Source organism: Artemia sp. Qi Xiang Cuo, chromosome 4 (genome assembly GCF_049724085.1).
Source record: "Artemia sp. Qi Xiang Cuo chromosome 4, ASM4972408v1, whole genome shotgun sequence".
NCBI classification, from domain to species: domain Eukaryota; kingdom Metazoa; phylum Arthropoda; class Branchiopoda; order Anostraca; family Artemiidae; genus Artemia; species Artemia sp. Qi Xiang Cuo.
In genome coordinates, this window is record NC_142797.1 from 13,938,517 (window position 1) to 13,960,233 (window position 21,717).

At 35.2% G+C, this 21,717-nt stretch overlaps 1 protein-coding gene across 1 annotated transcript in view; it reads right to left on the minus strand.

The window, feature by feature from the left end:
- Window positions 1-21,717, minus strand: part of orb2 (cytoplasmic polyadenylation element-binding protein orb2) — a 156,409-nt gene that overhangs the window by 61,295 nt on the left and 73,397 nt on the right. Inside the window, exon 3 of the mRNA XM_089088097.1 lies at window positions 10,015-10,278. Coding sequence (XP_088944223.1) covers window positions 10,015-10,278 — 264 coding nt within the window. The remainder of the gene's footprint in view (window positions 1-10,014; window positions 10,279-21,717) is intronic.

Below are 21,717 nucleotides of genomic sequence, written 5' to 3' on the forward strand. Positions count from 1 at the left end.
CAATGATAACAGTCAATTTCTTCGAGATCCATAGACAATTATAAAAAAGCACATTCAAATATAACACCACAAGATGATTTTTTTAATCCGATAAATTTGGTGTCATACAGTCCTATCATCTTGGAGGCTATTAATTTAGTTGTTAAGTAGAGAAATACTTCATCTAACTTTTATACCTTCGCTCAAGGTTGAATGGAGTTGTGGATAGTGAGATGAGCCCTAAAACCATCTAAATCAATTGTGGGGAGGAGCCATAAGACCTCAATTGAGAATTTCTTAAGGAAAACACTGACATTAAAAAAAAAACTAAATGTTCCATTATTACCTAAGTAACACGACAAAAAATCAAGAATTTATGCGCAGTTTTAACTAGCTAAGGTATCTAAAAAACCTAGGTCTGAAAACCCTAAACAGGTAATTAACTATTCTAATTCATGATTTCATGATTTCAGACCTTTCGCGCCCCCGTATGAATTTTTACACAACATGCTTTCCAAAACATAGGCTTTAAAGAGTTAAACATAAATAATAATGTAGTTTGTAATAATACTGTTCTGTATTTTTCGCCTTTTTGTGGGGGTATACCGTTTGCCTGCTAACTGTACTATTTGTACTGTTTGTTACTGGAGTATACTGTTTGCCCGTGTAACTTTACCCCCTTTAACTGAACCCTCGTGCAACTCAACCCTCCATGCAATCCCATCTCCCTCAAAACACTTTTCAGCCATTTCTTGTTAATTTTTTTTATTTCCAAACTATTTTAAATTGGCAATACTCCTCAAAACATTACTTGTGCATTACACAGTACACCATCATCCCACCTCCTACAATTCACAAATCTCTCCTCGTGCAACTGAACCCTCCATGTAACTAAGCCCCTGTATAACCGAAACCCTGTACAACTGAATCTCCATGCTACTGAACCCTCGTGCAACTCGACCCAATTTAACTAAACCCCTGTGTAACTATACCCCCCCTTTAACTGAACCCTCCTGCAACTGAACCTTCCATGTAACTGAACCCCTGTATAACCGAAACCCTGTACAACTGAACCACCGTGCTACTGAAATCTCGTGCTACTGAACCCTCGTGCAACTCAACCCAATTTAACTAAACCCCCGTGTAACTGTACCCCCTTTAGCTGAACCCTCGTGCAACTCAACCCTCTATGCAACCCATCCCCCTCAACACACTGTTTAGCCATTTCTTTTTAAATTGAAATACTTTTCAAACGTTACTTGTGTATTATACAGACCACATCGGAGAGGTAAAGCTAGGTCAAGTCACAATGTCATTCTATCGTTACTTTTTAATTAAGCTATTGAATACCTTTTACCAATGTCTCTTGTAGGCGTCAAAGCTATTACGTATCTGAGCATATTCTTTGTATTGTTGATGCAAACATCCCATTCCTCATTCTTTAATTACCCGTGAGGCATTCTTAACCAACGCAATACCTTTACACAAATACCTTTTCGCAAAAAATTCACAAATAGAGTTATTTTTACGTCACAATTTTCAACTTAAAACCATTCTAATTATAGCATCCCATTCCTCACACTTTAATTACCCGTTACGCTTTCTTAACCATCGGAAGTTTAATTTGGTTATTGAACTTAGAAGTAATTACCCTTTTCAAAAACATTAGTCGTTCTATTAATGAACTCGTGAAACGAAACCAGTCAGATTGCATCACACAATCTCGCTCCTAGTTCCAAAACGTGGATGTTACCTCAGAAAACCCGTCAAACCAGTTTATACCCACCAAACCAGATTATACCCACCTAACCAGATTGTACCCATCAAACCAGACTATACCCACCAGAAACCTGTCTGGTAGAGGGGCGCACGCAAAGTATAAGGTTGATTACTACTTATGGGCAAAATCTTTTGTAATCTAAGTTTTTCTTCTTTCCTTTGTATAGTTCGAGAACATCAATTCACGAATTGACTATAAGAAAAAAAAATGAATGTCACTGCAACTAAATATAGAGAACTCCGAGTTGAATAAATTGTCATAGGAACTTAAATGGAGTCATTTTCACCTTAAGACCATCTTTGTCAAAAATTCCAAAATCCAGAAGTGATATTCCCAACATCCTTATGCGAATAGACACTCACAGTACTCCATGACAGGAAATACGAAAATTCAACTGAATTCAAGGGTAAATTGGCCAGAGTAGCTGTGCCTACAGAAGGTAAAATACTTGAAGTTGACAGTGGTTCAACCATTGTCAACTAGAGTATAAGGTCAGAGCGCACTAGAAGCTCTATAAGTAGTCAAAAATCATAATCCACTTGGGGTCATCCGTGGACACAATGCAAAGAATCTAGTACAAGATTTTTATATATGTATCCTTTTTTGTGTCTGACAAGTTCTTAACAAATTGAATTCAATTCGACAAAGTTTTCAGCTAAGCGCATGGACCATAATCCATGGCTACTGATGGGATTTTTCGTTTTACTAAGCAAGTGTGAAAAACGCAATTTTTGATAACAAATTCGTTTCCCCTCAGTAACTGAGGGGAAACTAATTCGTCAATCAAATTCAAGCAATTTCAATATTCGTTAGCCTAATATCCTTCGTTTGAAATCATTTTTAATAATAATCCTTGAGCGGAGCGCTGGTTTTCCATCTCCGTTGCTAAGCTAAAATTAGATGCAGATTCAACAATATCAACGAAAAGTTGGTTAGTCAAGACAATATCAGGGCTGGGGAGTAGCAACAAGGAGCGAGGAATAGGGAATAACAGATACTGAATTTCAGCTAACTACTAGTTAAAAAAAAATGATATATTCTAAGAATCAATCCTACAAAACAGATAGAATTTTGTGACAACATTTAAAGGCAGTCCTTTTTTTATAACTTTTCAAAGAAAATTGCCAATTTTCGATTTCATGTGAAGGAGAACCAAAGAAGAAGGAGAAACAATGAAGAAGGGAGAAAAAAACGAACTAAACTAATTAAAAAAACATATAAAGAGAAAAAACAAACAATAAAAACCCACATCTTAATAATATCCACTACGATAACTAACTATGCAATTAGGCCCCAAAACGACAAAACGGGATGGGTTGGATTGTCTGTCGGATAAACAGAACATATTCAACTTTATATTCCAATGCAACAAAGTAACAAAACAACAAAACAAACCAGAGCCTCGTTCGACTAACTTTACTAGCTAACAACTAAGTTGATTTTGCCGTTTTGTTTATAATTCTTAGTTAAATTTAAACGTTGTTTTTTTTAAGAACGGATTCTTAGTTCACTAAAAAGTTGAATATAAAACTACTTTAAGAATGCTTCGTTTTTAGATATCTACAGAGAATTTCTGGCAAGAAATTTGAAACCGTTGGACTTCCTAAGATAGTGATTAGATAGTGATAGTGATAGGAAAAACCAGGAAGTTAAACTCCAGGTTTTATTATTTTTTTTTCAGAATTCAACGGATTTACTATCCAACACCTGAAAATGATCAAAGCGGCCTTGCTACGTCACCAACTAGCTGTGCATAAGCTTCTTACAGGAAAGCCACTGTAAGAAGCAGTTCTTCTCCATACGATATGAAAGAAACGGGCATTATGTTAATTATTAACGAAATAAATGAAGTCGGTAAAAAGGACCAGCCAATCGGTAGAGTCTATTACCCCCCCCCCCCAAAAAAAAAAAACAAAAAAAAACGTTTTGGCTAGTAACACCCCTGGGTGGAACACTCCATAGTAAAAGACTTGTCTATTGCAAAAAATGATGATTCATTTCGATTTTCCCAAATTGAATGATACAGCTGTTTATCAGAATCGCTCACTCAGAGGTTGTGTTTTTAATGCTGGAGTTAACTTTTCTATTTGTAAGAGGAAACAAGAGGTGTAATATTTTCATAAAAAGGTGGATTTCTTGTTAGCCTATATGATTTCAGCCTACTTCATTGTTTTGACTGTTTCAGGCCTTACTTTCCTGAACCTGCTGGTCTAACCCCAATTCTTATACGGCTCACGTGATAGCCACTTCAAGTTTTCTGCCAAACATTGTTCTATTTGCAAAAGCCTGGTGAACTTTCTCAGTTCACTTTTTGGCAAATAAAACGCTTAAAGTGAAAAAAGTAGTCTTGTTCGTTAACTAAGTTTCGTTAAATCGAACGCAACTCAGTTAGTCTTTTGACACAATTGGTCATTATACTCAAAATAGTCAAATGGTCAAAATAGTCAACCAACTGTTGCCTATTTTGTTGTGTTGTTGCATTGCGGTATAAAGTTTAAGATATTCCACTTATTAGACAAACAACCAAATTTATCCTGTTTTATCGTTTTGGGGCCTAATCACATGGTGACCATTATCGTATTGGACGTTATTAAGATGTGTTTTTATCGTGTTTGTGTTTTCTTAGTTTTGTTATTTTTTTCTTTTCTTTGTGTGGTTTGGTTAGGTTAGCTTGTTTTTTTCTTTTTCCCTTTTTCCTGGTTGATAAGGGCTTCCCGACGTGAAGCCGAACATTCTGATCTTTATTATTAAAAATTTTTTTATTTTTCCAATGTCTTATAAAAAATATTACATTCATTTTTTTATACTTTGTGTCCCTTTAATTGTAAATGGAAAGGCAGTGTTGTCTAAGAAAGAAAGAAATTAAAATAAATTTTGTGACTCCATAAGAAGGTAGGTCTTTTTCTGACAATTCGTCAATGAAAATTGCGACTTTTTTATTTAATCTGCAAGAGAACTCTAATCCCCTCTATCAGCTAGAAGGAAGTTTTCTTCTTTTCCTCTCGGCCTTGTCTCTGGGATATTGGATTTGAGTTCAAACTGGAGAAATTTTCACAACATAGACACCACAAAGCTGACAAAAGCAAGAGAATCCCGTATAGTATTGAGCTGAAAATTTCTGCATAGCAACGATAAATACAAATAATGCTGCAGCATTATATTTTAATATTAATGCAAATGAGGAGAAACAATTTTAAAGGATTTCTAATTTAATAAAAAATAAATAATAAGTAGTAATATATATAATAAATAACAATACTAATAAAACAATAATAAATAATAAGTAGTAAAATGAAGCAACAATAATAAAGGGCCATTGGGCCCTTTATTGCGACAAAACAGAATAGAAAAAAAAACAATCTGATTGGGATTTTATAAAAAAAAATACCACCTTAGATTTTGAAATATATCTTTCTTGTATCTTCACTGAAAAAAAAAAAAAAGAAAATCCAAGACCCCCTTCCAATATTTTCGTGAATTAGCACCACTGGATATTATGCCTCTTCTAAGTATTGTCTGATAAGCATCCTGAAACAATGTTTAACGTATGACATACGCCCTACCTACTGTCAGTGGCTAAAGTAGTGTGTGTAAAGTAGTGTAAAGGATTCTAAAGTAGTGTAATTTACTTAATTAACGCAAGTTTGCGTTAATTAAACTTGCTCCTAACGCAAATTTATCGGATCAACCTATTTTGCCCCCTCCCCTCCCCTAAAACAATCCTGGATCCGTCCCTGCCTAATGTACTTCTAATATGTTTCTCTGACGCTCAATCCTAATGAAATATACCACAGTAAGATAAAAATATAATACTGAGTGGGATTTTACCCACTTTACCCCCGTCCCACATTAGGGGGGTGGTGGTAAAATATAGCGGTTCTTCATGCCTAATGTGTTAGGTACAATTATTCTGCATATTATGTGGTAGTAATTGTTTTATAACTTCAAACTGTCCAAATACTTTAGCCCCCCCCCCAATGTGCAAATTTATAGGCCAAATTATATATTCTCCACCTATTCTGTCAGCTCGCTTTGTCTTGTCTCGCGCTAAGCTGAAAAAAACTAACGAAAAAAATACGGTTCTATAATGCATCAATGAATGAACAACTTGAACGGTAGGGCGTTTATCATACAAGTACCGTTTAAAAAACATGGTCCATGAAAACACTTCGCATGTTAATATATGTTAAGTCCAAACAATTTAATAATACAATTGACATATTTTCTTATGTCAGAGTCTGATAATCAGACTCCCAACTTCAAATTTTTCTCCATAAAAGTGTTGGTATAAATAAAACTTTTGAGTGCTAAACTTGCAATTCGATAAATTATTCATTTTTAAGATATCCTTATTAAATGAAGATGGCGCTCGTGTCAATAACCAAATGTTAACCATGAGATAAAACCCACTCTTCACTAGATTTTTCTAACAAAGTTTGTCAAGAGACCAAGGCCGTATCAAGGGGAGTGGTTGAGGGTTTGATCCTCCTTTAAAAAAAAAATCATCCGACTCATAAAAACGTAAAAAAAATGCACGTAAACAAATTTTTTGTGTGTTTTTGAAAAAATCTTATCCCCCACTCACAAAATATATCTCTCCTCGAATAAAAATTCTGGATACGCCCTTGCAAGGGACCTTTTACAAATTCTCAAATGCCTTTGGAATTTACGTTAATCTTCAAGAAGAACATAATTCGTTGGGTTCTAAAACTTCAAAATAATAATGGAGTACTTTTTAATTATTTTACATTTCAATTATATAAATAGACCTTACCACAAGTTTTCAAACGCCTTTGAGATTTATGGTGTTTTTTTAAGAAGAATTATAATTCGTTGCATCCAAAAAATTTAAATAAATATTAGGGCACAAGCATACAATTGTCATTCAATAATGTGGGGTTGCTTGGTAAGTATATCTTCGAAACAGATTGAGATTCATGGAATTAAATTTGACAGCAATGTTTATTGTTTTTGCTTGCTTCGGGATCATGAGTTTATGTTGTTTTATTGTGTATGAATTATTTATGTAGGTTTTTTTTCGGTACACGGTTTCACCCTTCTGCTTATTATCGATTATACTTGTTGTTTTTTTTTTTTGTTTTTTTTAATTTTTTTCTTCTATTTTTTTTATTTTTTGTTAGTAGACCACCCTCGCAAGCGACGCTTTTGGTGTGCTACCGATTGATTTTGTCTGTTTTTTTTTTGTTTTTTTTTTATAATTAATTGCTATTACTACTTACAACTACTACTAATGTCATTAATATTTTTCGAAAAAATAACTATATTTCTTTCAGGAAAACTTCAACTGACTTAAGGTCCAACATTGCTTGGAATATTCAAATATTTGCAAACTTTATTCACTTGCAAATTTCCCCCCCCCCCAAAAAAAAAATAATTGGGTACGTGCCTGAGCTCAAACCCTTTTGGCATACAATTACCGGCAGTATTTTTAGTTAGTATTACCACTTTAGGTTTATTTTACATACCCCGGAGCTCCGAAATGGCGGAGAATTCTGCATTCGTATAGTATGGAGCTGATCTTCTTCTGCGTGGTAACAATAAACTATGTCAGACATAGCTTTTAGTGGAAATGACCATAGAAGGAAAAAGAAATTCAATTTCATACTTAATTAGGTTTTTTACCACTGTAGACTGTAGCGTCTTCTTTTTCCAAATATGATACACATTTCATATCAGGGTCTGAGCAAATACGTCACAACCTTAGCTCAGTTGTTTCCTGGCATTCAATCAGATAACAGGCTAATTATGTATGGGAAATATATTGTCGATGGCTGCCAAAGCAGCGGAAAAAAAACATGGTGTGAGGGGAAGGCGTCATAACATCTAACCGTCAGGACATCGACAAAATCTGTCATAACATCGACAAAAAAAATCCGTCAGGACATCGACAAATTTTTAAACTTTAGTTTTTTGGGGTTTAGGGGAGAAAGATACATAGATTAGGTTAGGTTATGTATTTGATATATGCTATGCTTTACCCCCACCCCCCTGATGTGCAAATATATAGTCGAAATTGGTTTCTAAACTATTATACACTTATTACTATTATATAAACTTTAAATTTTTTGTCGATGTCCTGACGGTTAGATGTTATGTCGTTTAGTGTTTGTGACGGTTAAATGAAATGGTAGCACCCCTTGCATGGAATTTCTGCAAATAAGTAAGCATCTCTTTTTTATATTCGTATATAAAATATAAGTATATATAACTTTAAATAGATATATATATATATATATATATATATATATATATATATATATATATATATATATATATATATATATATATATATACATATATAACTCTAAGTATATATGCAGCACATAACTTTAGAAGGTGATTTAGTCTCTGAACAGCCCTAGTTTTTAAATCTATGCTTGCTACAAAACGATATGAGTAAGGCGTTTGATGTAGTATTTTCTAGTGTTAAGATCATGGAAGTTAAAGGTCTTTATGCAAAATTGTGTATTTCTCAAGTATTTTGATATTTTGTTTTGAAGACCACTGGCTGTCGGAGACTAACGATGAATTATTTAAGTGTACAATTTGTTCTGTTGAAAAGGTGTTTTCAAGCCTACTTTTTAGAAAACTAGCCAAACTTTCGTAATTAAATTTTGGTGTAAGGTTGGCTAGATATTCTATCTGGTGCCGACGGTAAAACTTAAAATATTTTCAAAATGTGGCGTAATTTTGTCAAAATCCCGGGACAGAGGTGGTCAAAAATATCTATCTGTCAATAAATATAAGATTATCTAATTTACCTATTTATTGTTTAGAGACACAGTTTTTATTCGTCTGAGGAAAGCATTTCCTTTACTTCACTTCCCCCATGAAAAGAAGGACTTGTAGAAGTTTCCCTTTACTAATTTTTATTCTTATAAAGAAAAAGTTCGCCTTTTCATTTTTCTTGATTCGTTTATAGTTTAATTTTGTCAGCTAACTGACTCGTGAATTCAAGACACCAAAAAACAGGTTTTTCCTGAAAGTTAGTGACCCCTCAATTTAAACAATGAAAGATTTCGACATTAAATAGTACAGCCTCAAAAAAAAAAAAAACAATAACAAAATCACAGAATCGAATAGCGGGGACAAGGTAAAGTTAAGGTAAATTTTTGGACATTTTAAGATATCAGGCTATTTTCATTCAGGAACTTTTCTCAAACCAAATGTTTATTACGTCATTATTATTTTTTGACGACCTTGTTGTATCTTTAAGTACAGATTGCCAAAGATTGTCCCAGTCGGCCAACCATCTAGGACCAAAAGAAAATCAGGTCGTCTCCGAATGGGATGTGACATAAGGAAAGATTTAAGGGAAACAAGAACTTCTTGGGAGGGTGTAAAGAGGGAGGTTTTGATCAAATTGGGGCGGAGGAGCGTGCGCAGCTGTGTTGGCCCCAGGCCGCTTGGTGGTGCAGTGAGTTGTTAGTAGTAGTAGCGGTAGTAAAAAACGTAGACACGTACACAGGAGTTTTTTGGGGGTGGAGGGGGAATAAATTATTCGTTTTCGTTCAAAAATGACTAGAAATTTGAAAATAAAATTGGATTTCTGGGCCCAGGCCCAAAACCTCCCCTGAGTACGACCTGAAAAAATATCATTTAAAACCCTTTTTATTTTGAAGATAATAGGGTAACCAAGGTCATCAAAATAACTGTTTGGTACTTATGTAGAAAGCGGTAAGTGCGCGAGAAGTGAAGTTTCGTTAATGCTAATGAAATAAAACTAAATCTGATGAAAATATAATAGTTCAGAAACAAATTTGGGCTATATATTTGCACATTAGGGGGGGGGGGGGAGTAGGGGTAAAGCATAGCATATATTAAATACGTAACCTAACCAAACCCAACCTAGGTACCTTTTAGTCCCTTTAAACCCCAAATATCTAAAGTTTAAATATATTTTCCACAGTGAGAAACCTTTTGTTTATACCTTACTAGTCAGGGGAAACCTGTTTATCAATAGCATGTCTGACATTTCGAATCTGTCTTTTATCGCGCACTTACTACTTTCTACATAAGTACCAATTTTTTTTCATCGAATTCACTCAGCCTAGAAAAATACTTCATTTTAGAAAATTAAAAGAAACGGGCATCTTTTACTCCCCAATAAAAATCACGCATAGTTTTCATTATCTAACAAAAGAAATAAAAACCAAACTTGAAAAATATGTTAAAAGTTGGAATTAAATTTTTGATAAGCACCAACACAACACGTAGCCTAACAAATCGTTTACCTTCATCAATATCAGGAGGTAGGCCTCCAACGAAAACTTTTCTCGAGAATCTCTCCCCATTATCTGCGGATCCTTGACTTCTTGGTGAAGCTCTAGATGGGCTCAATATAGGGTATGTCCCATCCAATCCCATTCCAAGACCAAAACCCATGGATGTCACGCCACCCATGCCATTATAACCCATTCCTTGCATGTTCATAGCAGTGGTTTCGTCGAACATTATCTGTTGAGTCTCATCAATACCGTACATCAACGGTGCTTTCACTGAAAAACAGAATCTTTATTGAATAACTACTTTTTGGATGACTATTTTTATGCTATTAATCGAATAACTGTTTATCAATTTATATAATTTTATATAGAATTATATTTAATGTCTATATTTATGTAATTTAAAATAATTAATTATATTTATGTAATTTAATATAATTAATTGTATTTATGTAATTTATTTATAACAACTATTTATAAATAACTTTATTTATTGAATAACTAAAACAGAGTGAAGCTCAAAGGAATCGGAAGAGCAGAAAAGGTCACTGGGGTGTGTGACAAGAACAAACAATAAGCTATTTTGGTCAAATTAAGTTTAGGTTTCAATCAGGGGAGATCTTTTTGTTTTGATTTGAGGGGGTGGTTTTGCAAGGGTCTCCAAACTTTCGCCAAAACAATGCTTCTCCTGATTACAGGAATGATAAATGCTACTTCCATTAATTAACGCGTTTGCTGCCTAATTCATTATAAGATGATGAGTTGGGAAAATGAAGAGAAAAAAATTCCGAGTTCTATTTTGTCTCAGATCCCAAAAATACTGATGGTCTGTTTGTTTTTTGTTATTCAAAAAAGTCAAGCCACTAGGAGGAAGAATCGGTAATCACTGATATCCCAATGAATTATTGTCAAACATTTCTGGGAAGTAGTTTTTCTAGTCAATCATAGGGGAGAGGTGGATATTTAAGATCAATCAAATCGTCACGTAAAATTTAAGGATTCAGGACCATGCACATACACACTAGGCCAACAACCCTTTTGAAAAAAAGAGAATGTTACCAACTGTGATGTATTGAAGTTTAAAGATCATATTTACCTACATATCTGCACACATGACGAGGGGGGCCTACGACAAAATATTACACCCCATACAAATAGGAAAAAATTGCGTAAATTACCTGTTTTCGTGTTTCGAAAACCCTCCCTCTGGGACAAATTCTCCCCTCCCCTCGTCACGGATTAGAACTGAGTGCAACAGTGTTTATTTAGGTATATATGAAGACACAATACCGATTTGATACAAAATAAAGGATTTTTTTACGATTCGACTTCCCTAGTAGCTGCACAGTCATTCGAAATCAAAACAAATTTAATACGAATTTGTGTCTATATGCTACTCAGTTATAAAGAAACCTGTGGTAGACTGCCTATTGTGTTTAGAATCAGGACAGACAGAAAGCTGTACATATAATCGTTTATCAAACACCAGTAAGCAATGCACAATAAAAATCTAAGATTGGGTAGATAGGGAAGATTGGGTATATAAAAGCTAGGAATAATCTTCATAATACATTTTAATTTTGGATGACAAAGCAAAGTCATTATCAATCCAATTGGTATTAAATGTATTTTCACGTGCCAAATACAAATAAACATATTAGGACTCAGATAATTATTTTCGCACAGCAAAAAAGCAAGAACATGAAATCTAAAAGAAGTGCTAGATTTATTTATCGGACTTGCAAATGATGACAGGTAGAAGTCAAGACTGGAAATTGGTCATACTGGAAATTGTATTCCCCAAAAGTAGCTAAACAATCCGATGAGTAAGTCGCATAGTTTTTTTTGGCGCTCGGCAATATTACACGGCATTTCGCAAGATGTAAGTCGTACAAATTTTTGGCACTCTGGATTAGAACATGCTGACATGCAGGATATTCCCAAGGAACTCACACAAAACAACTTTAGAAAGAGTGAAAAAAATACAAAAATCAAGATACATGGGCCTATGGAAATACTTTTCTTCCATTAGTAAACCTTCCCTGAAAATCCACGAGCCCTTGTTGAACTTTTTGGTACTGCAATCATCTGTATATCCTTGTTCATACAAAAAAAAGGAATGTCAAGGCCAATTTTTTTATAATCAAAATAAAGTAAAACGGTCCCCATGGGGATAGGCAATTATTGCCATTGATTCCCATGACTTTCTGCCTCACACCCTGTGCTGACTTTGCGTCCGTGTCTCCGTCCCTCTATGCCTCTGATGTGAAAACCCTGGCTGCTCTTTTAAGTAGCGTCCCGCGTATCCCCAGGCGCTTAGATTCAAAAATCTAAGCCTCGAGCAATAAGCATCTTAAACCCAAGATAGACACTGTGTGTCAAAAAAAAAAAAAGAATTGCTTCGTGCTTATTCGTGATAAGTTTGGCCTAAAACACTGCGTTTAAAACCCATGTTTTGTGAAGATCTTTGTGGAGCTACTTATTGCTGATTCACTATGCTTCTTGGCCATTCTCGACCACGGCTACCGGTCCTTGGGATTTTGTGCGAGATCTTGGGCAAAGTATGCAAAATTTCCTTCAGAAGTATATTAACTATAGTTAATATATTTAATATATAGTATACAAGTAGGCTACCCATCATATCTTATGAATTTATTTTTAACCTAATGCATTTCATAAGTGAAATTTTGTTTCTTGTTAAATTTCAGTTGCAGCGCCGTTCTTGACAGCCCAGGTCCCTACATCACATATCAAATTCTAGAACAAATTATCGTGTTTCTAAAATTCCAAATTCTAAGGACACCAGAACTTGAAAAATGATCTTGGACCGTTTGAAGAGCTAGTTGCAATTTAGCCTTTTCTCGCGACACGCCGAGTCTTGCAACAAAAAAGTCCTAGTCAGGAAAAACCATAGGAAAGCGAAGCTGGCTCATAAGACCAGCTAGTGAATATAGGTAAGTCGCGAATAGCTACAGAAAAAGCAACTTATCTCACAATTGACAATGCTTTTATTGTCATAAACAATTCTCGGTACTCCCGTATTAAACGCACTCTTTTATATACTGCTAGTTTGGTTAATGCTAATTAAATAAAATAAAATAGGATTAATATATAATAGTTTAGAAACAAATTTGGGCTATATATTTGCACATTAGGGGGGGGGGGGACGGGTAAAACATAGTATATATTATTACGTAACCTAACCTAGGTATCTTTCCCACCCACCCACCCCCCTAAACCCCAAAAAACAACAGTTTAAATATCGTATACGCAATGAAAACCACGCTATACATTGTATTACCCTATAGCGATGTCTTGAATCAACCCGTCAAAACCTGTTGTTTCGTGACTGGTTTCCATTGAAGTATATAAAAGAGTGCGTTTAATATAGAAGTACCCAATTCTCATATGAAAAACCAGAGTTACAAATGGGTATCAATCATGATTTTGCAAGGCTTTCTAAAATACTACTTATTTCACGAAGTAATTGACTGTAAATGAAGAAAAAAGTTAAAATTTGAGTTTTTATTACAGTCTTAAGCATAAAAGATTGAATTTAGCGCTAAAAACCACAAGCCAGAAACACTTTCTACTAGCGGGCTTGATTCACTTCCCAAGTCTACCCAATTCTTGTCGTCTTGCGATTAACGGTATGACAGCATTCCGCTAGTCGCGAATAATGAAAACCAACAGTGGAAAGCTATGCCGGATTCGCTTTCCAGCTCGCGAAAAATGCCTTCTAATCGTTCTTCGGTTGCCAGAGTATGCCGAGTGTTCTATCACTAGCAAAAGAAGCCATTTTTACGAGACAAAAATTTGTTGACGTATAAGAAAAGCTAAGATTTATTCACGGAAATAAATATAAGATTTATTTATTCATAATTAAATTTCTATACAATAATACTCCATACCAATTCCTCCAAAGGCTCCCTGGCCTGTAAAGTAAGGGAAAGACATACGATTCACTTGCCCAGGACAAAAAAAGTCACTTACGAGAAAAGGAAATATAGAATAAAAGAATTAGAATTAAATAGGTTAGATAAATCATAATAGTTTAAATAGACCTCAACAAGTCCTTCGCAAAAAAAGAGAGTATCTTCTAAGAAGCCAAAATGTGTTTACAATTTTTTGAACAAGCTAAGAGTTGCATCTTCAAGCTGATTCAGGCATCATGTTCCACACTATGCTATTTGCCTCTTTTTGCGTCAATTCTATAGTCTGTTTCCGAAACCACCATTAAACAATCAAAAAAAGTTTATAATAATTTTGACTTGAAGCATATAGACAATATTTTGATCCATCTCGAAGGTGCCAAACTCATTCGTAGTTTGGGAGACCTAGTAATCAATAGGCTAAGTAGGCCTTAATCTGAATAATCTTATGTGGAAAATAACTTCCTTGATAGTGCGCCAAGAAGTTATTGATTCTCGAAGGAATTGTCCGCATGATATATACAAGTTATGTGTTCCTTCTCTAATAAGAAAAATTGCCAACGAAATTCTTAAAAAATACTGCTTCACAAATACTAATACTTTCTTTGGGCAGCCACTTGGATTAATGGGTACTATCCCATTACGCGGGCCTCTCGGGTTAATCACTATAGATTAGGCAATGATAAAATCCGTTTTTGACGTCTTAACTGTTATAGAGTAGGCAATGATAGCAAGGTTTTCATAGCGTATACGAAATTAAACTGTGGTTTTTGGGGGTTCAGGGGGGGGGATAAAGGTACCTAGGTTAGGTTACGTATTTAATACATGCAATGCTTTACCCCCCCCCCCCCCTAATGTGCAAATATATAGCCCAAATTTGTTGCTAAACTATTATATATTCATCCTATTTTATTTCATTAGCATTAACCAAATTTGACTTTTTAGAGAGGCCCGCATAATGGGCTAGTACCGATTAATGTTATGTGTTACATTATTTTGTTATTAAATGAATTGAACTAAATTGAATTGAACTAAAACTATACTAATAAGGGAACGTATAATACTGCTTCACGCAAGCCAAGAGAACGTAGGTCTATATTTTGATGGAGTTTCCTGAGGCATGTGATTCATTTCTAAAGTCTCGTAAGGACGAGAGAATTGAGAAACGCTGATCAACATTGACCATCCAACTTAAAACCGGGAAATCTGAACTTCCACGCTTATCGTACAAGTCGTTTGTTTTCTGTTTGTTTTCTGTTTTCAAGTGGTTTTCTTTTTGTTTTTTAACTTGTTATAAAGAACAAGTCGAGTATGAAAAAAAAACACTCTTTTCTTAGAAACTATTCAAGATCACTAATCAAAGAAGGCATATCTTAAGTAAATGTCTTCATTAACACGATCAATAACAAAGTTATAATTCCTCGAAAGACATTTGATAGGCTTAGGACAGTCGAGGAGTCTATTTCAACTTATCCTTAACAAAAAAAATTCATGTCTCAATCGGAAATTATTAAAAACTGCTAAAAGAAAAACGATCTTATTTGCAGGGTTTATTAAAATTCTGATTACCCGCAAACCATGTTCTTTCTTATATACATCTTTCTCGCACAGTGGGAAAGTTCACGTACATAGCGTATTCTGATGTAGGACAGAAAAGAAGCCTACAGGCTACTAAAATATTCTGCACGTGCGAACTAGATTACAGATGAACCTACTTTGAAAAAAGACTATTTGATCCAACCACTTTTGTTGAATTTACTAAAACGAGAGGATTTTCTCCGGGATTTACTAACCTACATATAGAGAGAATTCAATAATCAATGAAGAGTAGGCTATATAGCGTCTTTTGTAGGATACATAGATCTTGCAGTCTAGCTTGATCAGCAACGAGATCAAAGCAATTGATTTTCAATAAAAGCATGTCAAGGCTACTTCGTAAACCCTTAGAAACGACCAAAAACAACAAAAAACTTCAATGATTTATAATACAGGGGAGTCAATTGGGACAAGCTCGGGAGATGACATTCCATTTCCAATTTATGTTTTTTCTTGAATTCACGGCATCGGGCACTTTTAGGTATCTGCCGCTGGTAAGTGCTGGAGAGTATTTGCCGCAAGTCTTTTAAATAGTGTTGAACCTTCTTTTAAACAAGTCAACAGAGAAACTGATGGCGAATCACAATTACGTAAAACTCATCTTCGGGTAGTCAGCCCAATAAAGGCCGAGGAACTCCAAACGCCAGAGCATTCCTCGAATGGGGAACGGAACCGAAGCCCCGAATACCCATCCTAAGCATTGGAGGTGCTGTCCTGACATAGGCTGTACCTATGACGGGTTTGGAGCGGAACAATTTCATACATCTGTCACAATTCAATGTAAGGACTAGATTGGTAAAAGAACAATCAAACCCGTCATTGGATCTTTTATTGATTATTGATTCAATAAAGTCAAATCCTTTTTCTTTTATAGTAATATTTAAAGATTAAAAAGATTTCGAGTCATATGTTTAGGAAATCATAGTTTTTTCCTGAGACAATGAATTATATTTTATGAAGTGCACACAGGTTCAACCTTTAGAAAGAGCATCAGAAGATTTTTCCAGGAAGGGGGGGAGGGGTACAAAATCAAAATACATTTCGGCAACAATTTGTTTTCAGGGGCTTTGGACCAATTTAGCAAGTGGGTATTTGTGGGTATTTATTTATTGAAAAACCATCAAAACAAAACGAGACGAAGCCCTTAAGAGAAAAAAGAGATAAGAAACCAACCACAACAACTAAACTGATAGAGAAAACTAAAAAGGAATCCAAAAATACGAAATAAAAAAAAATACTAATAAAATCCCTGGGCATATGTGGCCAGGGGAATAAATCAACCTTTCTATTGTTCTTCGCTATACGTCTAGCGACGGCATCGCCAGGACCAGCGATTTTGAATTTTGCAGACTTGGCAGTATGTTTATTGAGATCCTCTTTGGGATTTCCTGCTCCTAATACTAGCCTACATATTAAAAATGGTTCTTCCACTGCCTTCCCATATGTCAGTTCACATATTTATGTATGGTTGTTGCAAGGCTGTATCCAGGGAGATGGGGTTACAGGGTTTAAACCTTCGCTCCTAAACTTTTGTTCAAATCGTAAAAACGTAACAAAAATACATATAAGAAAATTTTTCGGCATCTTTTGTAAACCCCCCCCCCCCGCCCGAACAAAATCCTGAATACACTCTTGGGCTGTTAGCTGTTCAGAAGCCGAATCTACCAATTCCACATCTCTTTTTTCCTACGTTTCAAACAGTTGGTGGTAACGAACTTTACAAACGAAGTAATCCAGCTCAATAGTAACCGGAACTGTTCAGAACTAAATTTTGACATCAGTTGTAGTACAGACAGAATCGACCTATTAAGATTATTTCAAATGAATGAAAATCCTTTATTATAGTCTAACGCGTTAAAGGCTACAAACCTGAGAATATTTGCCTTATTTTCGAAAAAAGAGGGAAACACCCCCTAAAACTGATACAATCTTAATGAAAGTCACAATATCAGATTCAGCGTATCAGAAAACCCTACTGTAGAGGTTTTAAGCTCCTATATGAAAAAATGTGGAATTTTTTATTTTTTGCCATAAGAAAGATCATGGATGGGTGTTTTTTTTTTTTTTTTTTTTTTCAGGGATGATCGTATCAATCCGGAGGTCCTAGAATATCGTGAGAGGGCTCATTCGAACGGAAATTAAAAGTTCAAGTGCCCTTTATAAGTGACCAAAAGGAATGGAGGGCAACTAGCAACTTTTTCGTTATTGTTACAAATACTGCAAATACGTTTATTCTATAAACATTTAAATCGGTTTAACTAGGTAATTCTAATAACTGGACACACATGAAAGTCTGTGCTTGTTATAACGATTTTCGTTTTCCGTGTCTTATATATTAAAACAAATCTAAGTAAAAGGGGAGGGAAACGAAGTTCTCCCCTGAGATTTCTCTGAAAACCCTTTCTCTGGGAAAACCCCTCCCCTCTTAAGGGTCAGGCCTTGTGTGCACCCATAAATTAAGGGATTTCACCACTTTATCAGGTATTAATAAAGAACGTTAGCTGCAAATTATTCATGTTAACGATTACTATAATTTTAATTATTATTATCATTATATTGTGTTAACATTATCTTAATTATGTTAACAATTTAATGAATCGTAATTGTTATAATTAAAAATCATTATAACAATACAGGTAAGACCTTTTTACATACACCACTTGATGTAACATTCTTTTTTTCTATGGTTTAGTTCTTAGGTGGCTAAATCACAAAATGAATTATTGACTTATTCACAGGTGGATACAAGTCAAAATCTAGGATAAAGGGGGAGGGTAGACGATGTTTCTTTACAAGACGGTAAATTACAAAAAAAAAGACTCGTAACCTAAAATGTTCAAACTTTCTGGGTGGATGTCATTTGGTCCAGTGACCGAGGAGGCTCTTCCTGGAGGAGGAAAAGGAGGGCATAGAATGAAGAGACTATTTTCATAAGATATAAATGTATGCCAAGATTTAAATTAAGCCAAGTTCAGATTTCACGTGTTATTCCTTTCCGCCAGGAGTTCCCAGGAGATACATTCCTGTCCAATTGTAACACTTGAACATAAAAAACCATTGTCAGCAATCAGACAGCTATTTTTAAAATAACCCGAGAAGAACTGGTCTCTTACATGAAATCTCCGCCAAAGATTATAATTACGGGGGTGGGGGAAGGGTGTAGAATCGTAGAAAAATTCCTAAGATTTTTCTACTTAATGTAGCAAAGAAATACAGTTTATTAAGGACTCTAAGTACTTTTTTCTTGGGATGCGTCGGTACTCCTATGTTAGACAGACTCTTTTATATAGTGCTAGTTTGGTTAATGCTAATGAAATAAAATAAAATGGGATGAATATATAATAGTTTAGAAACAAATTTGGGCTATATATTTGCATATTAGGGGGGTGGGGGGTAAAGCATATCATATATTAAATACCTAACCTAACCTAGGTACCTCCCCCCCTAAACACCAAAAAACAACAGTTTAAATATAATTCCCAAAGTGAGAAATCCCTAAATACTTGTTTATACAACATCAGATATAGTCAAATCTTTGCTTTTGTCGAGGGGGGGTTCTCCCCCCCTCGGGTTCAGACCTCGGGTTTTTCGTGACTGGTTTCCATTGCAGTATATAAAAGAGTCTGTTTAACATAGGGGTACCGACGCGGCTTATGTGCTCAAAATGACACTATATGCATAGAAAAATGATGCTCCCCTATCCAGAAATGGGGGTTAAAATATTCTAACCTCTTGGGGCAGAGGGCTGAAAATACAAATTTTCAGGAGCCGAGGTGGTAAAGGTAGAATCATTAAAATTAAGCCTACAAAGGTGGCAAAAAGGGACGCGCAATCGCGTAGTAAACATAAATGACACCAGGAGTACAAAAACTTATTTGTTACCTCATCCCTGAAAACATATAGGCTACGGTAGTAGTTCAAAATAAAGGTAGCCTACTTCTGTACTAAACGCACTCTTTTATATAGTGCTAGTTTGTTTAATGCTAATGAAATAAAATAGGATGAATTTATAATAGTTTAAAAACAAATTTGGGCTATATATTTGCACACTAAGGGGGGGGGGGGGTAAAGCGTAGCATATATTATTACGTAACCTAACCTAGGTACCCCCCCTAAACCCCAAAAAACAGCAGTTTAAATATAGTTCTTGCCTATGTTTATATCCCACCAGCCAGCGTAAACCTGTTTTTCATCAGGCGTCTCGGTCTATTTCGTTACTGGTTTGCATTGCAGTATATAAAAGAGTGCGTTTAGTACAGGAGTACCAAAATAAAGAATAGAATTGGATTTAGAAAATTCGTCGTATCTGTAGGAGAATCGGAAATTCGTCATTTAAAACTAGATAAAAAGATTAAGGTTATTTTACCTATATAGTCGCCTATTTTTTTTTTTTTAATTTGCGTCCCTCTCCGTCCGAAATAAATTCATAGGTTCATTTCTAGTAGTTCTTAATACAGATGCGTTTCCCAGCTTTACAAGTTTCAATTAGCTTGGATTTAGTTAGATTTCCGGTAAATAGGTTCAGTTGGACTTATACGCCACATACCGGAACTAGTCTTATTACTAGAGCTACTAGTACCAATTCATTATTCACTATTTCAACTTATTCTGCAGCGCCCAGTTCCTGAGAACGTTTGCACATAAAATGCAACACATTCTTTCCATGTCACACTTGCCAATTCCAAATAAATAATTTATTCAAAAACAAGAAAAACTCTTTAAAAAAGTTGCAGTTTTATTATGGTCATATAAAACAGAAAATTGATAAACAACCATTCAAGTGTAAATCATTTGCCAAAATCATTTGCAGACAAAATAGATAGTATGTAAGAACTGGATTATTTCCAGAGCAATTTGCGTTCATAATTCGAGTTATTCCGGTCAGTCAACTTTAAAACTATTCTAACGGGATTAGAAAAAACTAATGAACTAAAAAAGCTAAAATATATATTTGAGAGAATTAAAAAGATCATTTCCTCTACTTTTCCTTTTTTTTTGTCCGGAAAATTTTAGGTTTTAGCCAGAAAATACTCAACGAATTTCCCAAATCAAAGGGCTGCATATTAAGTCACTTCACAGACACCAGATGCAGAGCCCCCCCCCCTTTTTATTATGCGTTTAGGGACAAGGTTGTGGTCATAGAAGGAAAATAAACATAGGTGTCAGTGGGAAAGAAAGAGGCTCAATTTTGTTTAAAGTTGGGTCAAAGATTGGGTAAAAAACACGAAAAACTTCATTTCTAGGCCGTGATTCCACGAGAGGGGGAGAGGAGGGTACTCAAGAAAAGCTTCAAAAATGGGATCTAAAGCCCCCCTTCCTTGTATGCAGATAATTATAATATTACGAAGGTACTTTGGCATAAGTTATATGGGCATTTCTAAAAAGTCAAGTCTGGTTAATGCTAATTAAATTATATAAAATATTATGAAAATATAATAGTTTATAAGCAAACATGGGCTATACATTTGCACATTAGAGGGGGGGGGGTAAAGCATAGCATATAGCATATAAATACGTAACCTAACCTAGGTACCTCCCCCCCACCCCTAAATCCCAAAAAACAACTGGTTAAATATTGTATACGCAACGAAAACCACGCTATGCATTCCATTACTTTATAGCGGTGTCTTGAATTAACCCGTCAAAAACGGGTTTTCCGTGACTGGTTTCCTTGTAACTGCCCATATAATGCCCAAGTACCATAACGAAATTTTAACTATCCGCCCCTGAGCTCTGCGCGAGACATCCGACGCACATCGGCGCAACGAAGCTCATACCGGTTACACCAATCCATAAAAAACATCGAATGCACGCCGAGTGCTATTTTGCACGTCAGCCCGGGGTATAGTCGCCTAACTAGCTTTGTTACCGAGCAAGCAAAATTAATAGTCACACGAAAGACACTCTTATGACACCTCTTGGACCTACTTCTCTGATCAAAGGAGAAATGGTGCTGAATTTAGTCATATATAATCACCAAACGATAAGAACACATAAAACTTCATATACCCCCGCAAGGTATGGCTGGGAATTAAAGATAAGCGAAAAAAAAAAGAAAAAAAACAGTACTTGTGCTCTATCTGGTACCCATCGCCATAACTGTATCAAAGAAACGAGAGACGAAACCTGCCACACGGGTATTTGTAATTAATTGCAATAGAGAAATGGAATGCAAAGCGTGATT